This window comes from Sturnira hondurensis, unplaced genomic scaffold (genome assembly GCF_014824575.4).
Source record: "Sturnira hondurensis isolate 20B ecotype Veracruz unplaced genomic scaffold, ASM1482457v3 Scaffold0022910, whole genome shotgun sequence".
Classification (NCBI taxonomy): Eukaryota; Metazoa; Chordata; class Mammalia; order Chiroptera; family Phyllostomidae; genus Sturnira; species Sturnira hondurensis.
Genome location: NW_028095541.1, coordinates 5,508,399 through 5,519,211, shown reverse-complemented (window position 1 = coordinate 5,519,211; position 10,813 = coordinate 5,508,399). Strand labels below are relative to the sequence as shown.

Here is a 10,813-nt window from a genome sequence, read left to right as displayed (position 1 = left end):
GACTGCTAATATTGCAGCCTCTACTCAAAATACCCCTCCACTAATCTTATATTTCATTGTCCAGCATATATTTTATTTCTGTTTATGATCTGTCTGCCACAATAGAATGTGAGCTCCAAGAGGAGCTCTAATTTAAGGTTCTCATTAGAGCCACTTGAAGAGAAACGCAAGAAACCTATTTGCTTTTGGGTAGATGTATATTTAACAAACACATATCAGGGCTTCCTTGGCCTGTCGACTATGTCTTTAAACTCTTATTTTTAGATGGGAGAAAGGAGGAGGAGAACCATCGTTTGCCTCCAGTCTGCCCCTGACCCAAACTGCCACCCAGGCGTGTGTGTGCCCTGGGCAGAATTTTACCGACGACCTTTCCCTTTTCAGGGCAACCAACCGAACCACAGGTTGTCTACTAAGTCTTTATTACTGGAGAAATCAAGACATGAGAGGCCGTACAATGTTGAGAGAATTAGAAAAACTTTTTTAGACCCTCCACCATAATCACATTTCCTTCCCAAATTCAACATGGTTAATAGGTCCAGCTATCCCCATTTTTTACTGGAGCTGACAGCGAAGAAGGAGACATCAGTAAGCAGAGGAGGTAACTGTCTCCATGCTGAAATAAAGGCAGCTGCTGGTTTGGCAAATAATGTAATTAGGCAGCAACATTTCTCTGTAGAAATAATTACAAATGTAGGATACATGCATGAAACTCCTAGAACCTTCCAAGTTGAAGGCATTCCTCAGTATATATTAAAACCTCCAGCTTCCAGTCAAGATGCATGCATAGGTTGATATGCTTTACCTCATTGCACAACCATAAAAGGAACAGAACTTAAATTAAGAATGAAAAACTCCCAGAATTGAATGGAAGTCTGACAACCAAGGATTTAAAGTATCTATATCCATCCAGATGGGAAGGAGGAGCAGAGAGAACATGATATAGCAGCTGGAAGAATGGCAGTCCCACATTCACATGTGGTAGATAAAAATTAGGGGGACACCTTCTGAGTGAGCAATCCCACGCCAAGGTCAGACATAGAAGCCCAGGGTTACCACGCTAGGAAAAATTAGGCCTCATAACCTCTGGCTGTAAACACAGTGGCAGCTGGGATGCTGGGAAAAACTATTCGTTTTTCAGGAGAGCTGGGAACTACACAAACCCACCCACTCTAAAAACCATAACCAGGACAACAGCTGGAGGGGAGTGAGTTGCATAAGGGAAGTGGGTAAAGTGACTGGAAAAGGGGCGAGTGGAAGGCAAGCCCACAGAAGTCAGCCACCAGCAGCATGGTTCCCTCACCAACCCCTCCCCTCCAAACAGAGCCACAAAGCATGGAAGTAGGTTGCTCCACCCTGGCAATACCCAAAGGCTCTGTCCCATACAACTTAACAGGTGAGCCAAGACAGGAGATCAAAGATGCTCTACCTAGTACACAGACTCAAGGAGGCTGCCCTCCCTGTGCCAAAATGAGGAGACAAAGAAATAGGGCCCAAATGAAGGAACAGAACAGAACTCCAGGAAAAGAACTAAGTGATTCCAAGATAGCCAACCTATCAGACAGAGTTCAAAATACAGGTGTGGTCAGAATGCTCAGAGATCTCACTGAATTAGGCATAAGAGAAGAATGAAAACCTATACTAAGGAAATAAAGAAATATCCATAGGAAACCAAGAGTGAAGGGAAGGAAGTCGGGATTCAAATCAACAATTTGGAACATAAGGAAGAAATAAACATTCAACCAGAAGAGAAATAAAAAACCAGAATTCAAAAAAAAATGAGGAGGGGGGATGGGCTGGGATGGGAATAAATGGCAGAAAACTTAACTTGAACAACAATTAAAATGAAAAAAATGAAGAGAGTTTAACAAGTCTCTGGGACATATCCCAAAGGGCCAACATCTGAACCATAGGGATACCAAAAGAGGAAGAACAAAAAATTGAAAACTTACTTGAAAAAATAATGAAAGAGAACTACCCTCATTCGGCAAAGGAAATAGACATACAAGTCCAGGGACCACAGAGTCCCAAACAAGTTGGACCAAAAGAGGTCTATACCAAGACACATCCTAGTTAAAATGCCAAAGGTTAAAGATAAAGAGAGAATCTTAAAAGCACCAAGAGAAAGGCAGAGAGTTACCTATAAAGGAGTTCCCACAAGACTATCTGCTGATTTCTCAAAAGAAAATTTGCAGGCAAGAAGGGGCTGGGAAGAAGTATTCAAAGTGATGAAAAGCAAGGACCTACAACCAAGATCACTCTATTTAGCAAATCCATCATTTAGAATGTAAGAATAAAGAGTTTCCCAGACAAGATAAAGCTAAAGGAGTTCATCACCAGCAAGCCCTTAATACAAAATGTTAAAGGGACTTATTTAAGAAAAAGATCAAAACAATGAACATTAAAATGACAACAACCTCACAACTATCAACAACACAAAAACTAGATCAAAACAATGAACATTAAAATGACAACAAACTCACAACTATCAATAACACAAAAACTAAGTAAACAACTAGAACAGGAATGGAGATCATTTGGAGGGTTATCAGCTGAGAGGGGGACAGGGGAGGATGGGGTAAAGGTACAGGGATTTAGAGTGTAATTGGGTAGGTACAAAATAGACAGGGGTTGGGGGTTAAGAATGGTACAGGCAATGGAGAAGACAAAGAACTTATATGCATGACCCATGGACAAGAACTAAGGGGGGAGGGAGTTGCTGCAGGGGAGTACCAGGCGGAGAGAGGCAAAGGAGGAAAAATAGAAACAACTATAATAGCATAATCAATAAAATATACTTTTAAAAAAGCCCTCTAGCAAAGTGCCTGGCACACAGAAAGCACTTGTTAAACCTGGAAGTTACCAAATCATAAGTGATATATTTTCCAATCCAGAAGGCAATCAATCTATATTATGTTCCTACCTTCCTTTCCTTCATTTTCTTTATCAATTTCATTACTGTTCTATTTTATATATTCTGCACAATTGCCTTAAATCCTTCCTGGCATAAGTTGAGGATGTAAGTAAATGACTCAACTGCCAAATAGTAATAATACTCAACCCGGGCTTACAACTTGAGAAGTGCCATAATTTCCATTGTGAATACTGTTTCCTGGTCTAAAGCAACCCATGCATTACTTTTATTTTGACAGCTCTGAACTGATAACAAGTCTACTAAACCAAGTATTTCAAAACCGGGCATAACTTAGCAAAGAAGCAGCAAAGAAAATACATAAAACAAACTAAAATCAATAATGTGAACCAAGAACCAATTTTAAGACAGTGTATTTTTCACAAAAGTGTAAAAAACACAGGACACTGACTTGACCTATAATTTACAAGTCATGTTAAAGCAAATTTTTGGTTTGAAACATAACTTTTTAAACTTTAAAAGTTGCAACTGCGTTCACAGCACGTGAAATGCAATACTTACCTTCAGGTAACATGTATTCTGATGTTATTTTTACCATTAAAGTGACCACAGATGTCAGTCAGGAAGTTCAGTAATACCTCCACCAACAGTGCTGATTGCTCAGACAGCCTGCTCACAGTAAAATGTGAAGATTAACATTCTCCTGGTAAATTATTTGCATTGTAATTTAGTGGTTTTTACAAACCATAAACAATTTATCAAAGGCAATTTGATACTCTGAAAGAGAAATTTTTGGACAAAACTGGATTTAAGATGCTTTCAAATCCATTTTAGTTCAGGAATTATTCCTTTTGTGTTTTCAAAAGGGATTTTTGTTCATCTCACTCTTGTTCAGAAATGGTGCATAAAAGAAACGAAGAGCCCTGGCTGGATGGTTCAGTTGGCTGGAGTGTCAGCCAGTACACCAAAAGGTTGGGGATTCGATCCCTGGCCAGGCCACTCACCTGGGTACCAGTTCAGTCCCTGGCTGGGGCGCAAGAGAGAGGCAACCAATAGATGTTTTTCTCTCTCTCCCTCCTTCTCTCTAAAACCAATAACCAACATGTCCTCAGGTGAGAATTAAAAAACAAAATAAAAAAGAAGTGAAAATTACTTTGGAAAAGATTTTTTTTTTACTTGACTTTTACAGAAAGACATCAATGTGTTTGTTCCACTCATTGATGCATTCATTCCATGGTTGCCTCCCCTATGTGCCCTGACCAGGGATGGAATCCACAACCTTAAGGGGCAACTTAAAGCAACTCAGTTGCTTTATCCAACTGAGCTACCTGACCAGGGCTGGCAAGATCTCTTAAGATAAAGATGAAGTTAGACTCAATTTTCCTTTTATAAAAATAAGTACTAAAATTACAAGAACACAGATTCATATGTTTTTCTACCATTGAAGCGTTTTATCACCAGATTACTCAAATTAACCTAAGCATGTTGCAAAGGGTGCTTCCGAATTCTAGTCCCACTGATGCTTTGAGAAACTAATTAAAGTGAGGAAATCTGATTGAGATCTTCTAGGGCAGTGCAGTAAAGCCCTTAACTTTACACAGGAAAGACACTCATTTCCCTTCTCCAATTTATAAAGAATTAGTAATACATGAAACTCCCTTTGGAAATCAGTTAGGTTTTTTTGTTGTTGTAGAAATATGATGAGTAAATTCAGTAGAAACTAAAAACCTTGACTTAAATAGACCAATTTTCTTGTATAAAGGAAGTAACAGTGAACTCCATCACAATACCATCCCAGTGGCTGCGGCAGGGGCTACACGGTCACACTGTACTGATGGAAAGTTAGCACAGTATTTTAAAATAATGACTATCAGGTATTAGACTTTGTGTAAGGGCACACTTACCTAATGCAACAACATATGTTCTTATAATTTTTAAATAGAATATAATTTATTGAGCATCTACTATATTTTATCCATCAGCATGTTTTAATTTTTTTTCCTTTGGGAGAATAATTTACACAGAAAGAGTTCAGTAGGGTATTGATTTATGTACTAAAATTTAGATGGTCTGCTGCCATTAGTGCTGTATGTATGGAATGTCCTGGCAAGATTTTCTCATAAATTTCACCAAATTCGCCCTTTCCTTCCACTTAGTTTTAAAAGAAAGTGACACTGAACTACCATTTGTGATTACAAAGAATGCACATTGCCCCAATCTTGTATCCCATGGTTACAAATCAAACAAAATGATTCATAATATACTCAACATACCAAGCTATCATTTGTAAACCAACTATATTTTAGAGAGCATGATTATTTTAAAGACGTCTTTTAAAAAAACAACACCAGATTTCTGTATTTGGCACATTCAAAATCATCTATGGCTCTCTCAAATCACAGATGATTAATTAGCCTGTGTCCCAAGTCCTGCCTTTAATAATTAAAGAGGGAATATGAAAACTCAAAATAACTCTACTTAGTCCTCTTAAACCTGAATTTTCTTTATCCACCCTTGGAGTAAAATCAAATCTCAATGTAACCTAAGAAATACCATTATAAATCAATGGGTATTCAAAGCAAAATCAAGTTTAAAATCAATATATTTATAAAATGCATTTTCTTTCTTAAGAAAATTAACTTTTCATTGCACATTTATACAAGATTTAAGATTAGGTAAAGAGTGAAAGTCGGCTTGTCATAGCAGAATGACTAATTTCCCACATTCCCTGAAAGGCCAAAAAGAATGACCCAAATCACTGAAATTCTTTACTATAAATGTACTCCCAATTCAATGATTTAACTAATAACTTTGAATATGTTTCTAAGACTGTATGCTGACATAGAAATAAATATACTAAATTTACAGAACATAAAGAAAACTTTTTCTTTCTGAGTCCTGGATATATTTTTAGGGCTGGGTGTTCTCCCAGAAGGTAATGCAAATCTTTATTTTGTCTATACAGGTATGTCATCATGTTTTTCTTATTTTTTTTATTGTAACTGTATAATGTCCCCAATGTCAATCATCCTGTGATGTTAAATGAACCGGTATCATTTCAGTTTCATAAAATAGTCCAACTAAACACCCATGAACAAATCACACACAGTCAAAACAAAAATGTAATAAAAATATTTAGTTAAAAGACACATAGTAACTCCCATTTATGGATTTAAAAATACAAATAAAATTTTATCAATTTGATATTCTGCGTTTAACTGGCTCAACACATAGCCTTGACTTATTTCCTAAAATTGTATTGTAGCATCTTTTGAAAAATTAAATGCAACTTTATACCTTTGTTAGTAATGTTAATAGAGGTAAATTAACAGTATTCTTGTCCCTGGGTCTCCCCCCAAAACCGAAGTCTTAGTGTAAGTTTAAAATTTTAATATTTATAAATTTTTAAAAATTTTACACGTGCTGAATGGTAGCAACATCAGTATTTGCAATCTGTCATAATTGTATGTGATAGGTGACACTACACCAGAAAGCCTAAACTCAGAACACACTTGAGATCAGATTTCTGTTAGGATGCGTAGTGCAGGCGCAGTATTTAATTTCAGGCTAAGAAGGTAAGCTATTAGTACATACCTGACAGCTCCTAATAGCAGAGGCCTAAAATCTAGACTGAAAAGGAGAAAACCTCTCCACTGCTGGGAAAGCCTGGGAACAGATGAGGAGCAAACCCCAAGGGGTGAGGAGGCCAAGGCCAGTGTGCATGCGAACCTAAGGACGCTCCTGTGCAAGCCACTCCTTCCACCACCACCACCACCACCTCAGAGTAGCTCAGTCTTCACAGACTTAAGACCGGGAGCTAGAGGCCATGAACAGATCATTTCACTAGTCGTCCAGAGCAGAGTGGATGCCCATTAGTAAGCTTGTACTTTTACCTGAACCAAATATATTCTTTGGCTAAATATGTCATGGGCTCCCATTATGACTGACCAAAAAATACTTCACATCTTACATCTAAATTAAAAGGTTTAAAGTTCAACTTCAACCATGGCACTTCATATTAATTTGAGCTCAGCAATATACCTAATTTGGACATTTTTTAATTTTAGAAAATCAATTTTTAAAGAATTCTAAAATGCAGTGTTTTCAGAACATAGTTATTCACCAAGTCAGAGGATATACACTCACATTTTAAAATAATTTAAAACACTGTATCCTCAAATCAGTTCTCTTGTTTTGTAGAAGAATTTATAGAAAGTTGTGTTAAAAACACATATCCAAATCAATTCCTTATTCTCTCGTTTAAAAAAAAACCTAAGAAGTATTGAGGTTCCTTCTGACTTAACAGTGAGTATTTTATTCAGGAACCAGTAATGATAATTACCCATCAGACAGCTAACTTAGGAAGGTCTAAAGATGACCACCTCTAACGACAGAGGTGGCAAACAGACAAGTAAAACCGTGACAGACAAAGGGAGTCTTTTAAGGGTTAAACTGACATGATCTCCTAAGGTGCTCAGACTTGAAATCCTTGAAATCAACAGTTCCCTTAAATCTTGAAGGGTTCATACATGTACTAACGGAAATGAGAACGGTAGCATTACAAATACAGACCGACATTTTCTGTAAAAGAGAAAGTTAAATCACAGACTGCAGAAAGAGTGCTACTGGAGGGCTGAGCTATGCAAATGCTGGGTGTTGAAAAGTGTGGGAAAGAGTAGTAATCATCTCATCTGAACAGAATAATGTCATATAATTAGATACATGGCTTACAATGAAATGCTTAAGTTTTAAAAATTAGTTTGAAAAAGATTGCAAAGTTGTTTTTTACATAAAATGTCACACTTTATACCAGGAAAAAACTCAATACAGTAAGATTAACATGCTACTATCTTCCAACAAATTAAAAAACAGCAAGAAAGAAAGACCCAAATTACAGTGAAAAGGACACTGAAAAGTAGTCACGTGCTCTAGCTGCACAGGCAGCCACCCTTGCAGAGAAACCACGAAAAGCCCAACCCTGGGACAGAGCAACAAGGATGTGCTGGCGGGGACTGTTACACCAACTCCAACTGTGAGAGTACAAAGTCCACCGAGGTTGCACCTCAGGAAACAAATGGGCCCAGGAAAATAAAATCAGACAAAGAACGAACCAAAAAGCTAGAAACTAGAGGTTAAAGGTTACTATGCATGAACATAAATTTCATGTAACACAAAATTCTAAAAAAAATCAAATACTTGTCAGTATCCTTTTAACACATCTAAACAGGGAGGGGCACAAATAATGTTCTAGTTTTTAAAACTCTTTGGACAACTTAACAGTCAGTTTTAACAGTAAAAATCAATTTACTAAAAGTAAGCCAGTGATCTTAACCCCCACTGGGCCGACAGCATTAAAACAAAACCCACAAAAATGAAAAGCCAGTAAGCATAGCTAAAGACAAGTCTGGACCAAAAAAAAGGAAAAGACCCAAACTAAACAAATACCAATCAGGAACGAATGAACACACAGACACACACACACACACACCCCTTGAAAGAGTCTAGCTGCTACAGTTAAGTGGTGTCCCCATTACCTAAAACACAGTGTTGCCCCCTTTTCCCCTTTGCCACTAACCACATTCTGGTGATATCGGAAGGCTTATTTGGTCCACTGTGAAGTGCGTCTTGGTTTTGTTAACAGTCATCTAATGACACTGCAGTACGATCAACAGCATCTGGACAAATTTAGCACATACATTTCCATCTAAGTAACAGTTATTAAATTCAGATGCCTTTTTATTTCCCAAGCATCCCTTTCCTACTTACCTTTGTTTTTAAAAACTTCACTATAGTTTTGTCACGGCCAGTGGACCTAGCCAATCAGCTATGTGTCCCAGTCACTCTGCAAAGGGACGATACTCATTACACACAGACATGCATGCTTTACAACCACCGAAGGTGTGCAGAGCTGGGAGACATCCCACACCAAGAACAATGCAAAATAGTGGTTAATGGTGCCATGGCTTCAAGGTTTGTTAAGGGGAAAAAAGAAATCTAAAAATACATGAATGGTTCAAAGTCTTTTTTAAAAAACAATGTAATGTATATTTCATGAAGTGAAGGACATTTTTTCCTAGCCGTTTTAAGATGACTTTGTTCTCCCTCCACTGTTACTTGATGGTGACAACTAACAGAAATGGTTCTCAAAGCCCTGGCTCCGCTCTGCGTTGACAGGTGTCTAAGGTAGCATGCCAAACTGGGTAACTTAGATGCTCTTGTTTTGGTAACTTTAACTGCTAATAACAGTTACACAGTTTCAAACAGCATCGCTGTGGAGGTGCACGTGCTACATGCATCCAGACAGTAACACTGTATTCCAGGGACAGTTTAGCACAGGGGTATCAAGAGCACAGCAGGACACCCCTCCCCTGGAACAGTGTCACTGTGCCATGTGCCTGTGGTTTATAAATTAGTTTTCATTTCCATAACTTAAGGGAAGCATGACAGTAGTAAAATCCTGATTAGAATCCACAAACTAGACAAAGTGGATTTTTTTATCTTCTAAATTTACATGGCTCCTGTGAAATGAGGATATATCCACTCCAACATAATTACTGCCCCCAATGTCCCAATGTCTAACACCTGCAGTAGTCACTCCCATCCTTTAAAATACTTATTGCTTAAGCAAGCCATTCGGAATAGAACGCTACGGCCACAGCTAAGAGGCTGGATAGAAACACACTCGAAGAGTCAGACTCCACATGGAGGAGCCTCCATTTCCCTCACGAAGCCACAAGAACATGCCACAAGGGCACCAAGTTCAGGGGAGCTTACACCCCAACCCACTCTGAGGCCTCGGGACCGAATTTCTTACTAAAACAGATCTGCTTTTTTTTTTGTCCTTTCTTCTTAAAATTAAGGCAATGAAATGGCTCCAGTTCCTAAAGTACTTTTTAGGGAACAAAAATATACATGTATTTTCCTCAAGTCCAGGCATCAGAATTTGACTAAAGACCTGTTTTCCACAATAACTGTCATACCAGGCAATGTCACGAGGCCAGTGAGCACCTGCCAATGCCTTCCCTTCTTCCAAACTCAGAACTGAATCACTGGGAGGAAAAGCACCAAAGCGCAAAGCCTCTTCCAAGTTTTCAGCATCTCTTGTATTGATTCAAAACTTTTGGGGTAGCAGAGGGAGAAGTTTATTAAAATGAAGGATCCCATGGCCTATAGACAGAAACTCTGCCTCTGAGAGCCTGCAGCTGAGCCCAGCTCCTCAGCCCTGCAGGTGGCTGTTGGGAAATATTCGAGAAACATCACCAAACACATGAGTGTACAGCCACCCAATATTTCATGATGAAAATTCTAAACTCTGACTAGCCACCTAACATTTGACAAAGAAGGAAAAGGCATTGAACATTTCACAGTGCCCATATCTGTTTGCACATATATGAAATTTCATTTTGAAAAGGTTAAATCACCATCCCAAACCTACAGAACACTTGTGACCAACTGTGGTCACCTAACAGCAAATGCTGACTGGAGGTGAGCTCTCCTGTCTCACTGCATTGGTTACATGTCAAACTGCCAATCTCTCCCAAACCCCAATGGCCAAGGAACTGAGGACAGGACAAGACTCGACTTTTAGCAATTCAGTGCACTTTGCAGAAAGGATCTAAATTAAGCATAGAGTTTTGTTCTTTATTTTACACATAGGAGACCACCGACATTTGCCATAAACTCTTCTAAACTCTTTAGGAAGGCCATCTTCTGCTTCCGATCCAGCGTAGGAGGGGTGCTGCTTGCAGTGAGCTTGTTGAAGGCATCTGCTAATCTCTGGTAAATAATGGGGTCTTGTTGACTTGACAGTAATGTTTCAACCAATTCAGAGTACTCCGCCTATCGAAGAGAGAAAGTGTATATAAGAACACATCTTCCTCAAGCGGCACACAAGTGGGTCCTAACAGTTACTGGACGACAGGATTCTAAGAGGCAGAGTCTGCT

At 38.6% G+C, this 10,813-nt stretch overlaps 1 protein-coding gene across 3 annotated transcripts in view; it reads right to left on the bottom strand.

Annotated features, from left to right (window-relative positions):
* Positions 1 to 7,451: 7,451 nt before the first annotated feature.
* Positions 7,452 to 10,813, bottom strand: part of XPO4 (exportin 4) — a 106,676-nt gene continuing 103,314 nt past the window's right edge. For all 3 annotated transcript variants that reach the window (XM_037037249.1, XM_037037250.1, XM_037037251.1), the window contains one exon: positions 7,452 to 10,708. In XM_037037249.1, coding sequence (XP_036893144.1) covers positions 10,511 to 10,708 — 198 coding nt within the window. In that variant the 3' untranslated portion in view covers positions 7,452 to 10,510. The remainder of the gene's footprint in view (positions 10,709 to 10,813) is intronic.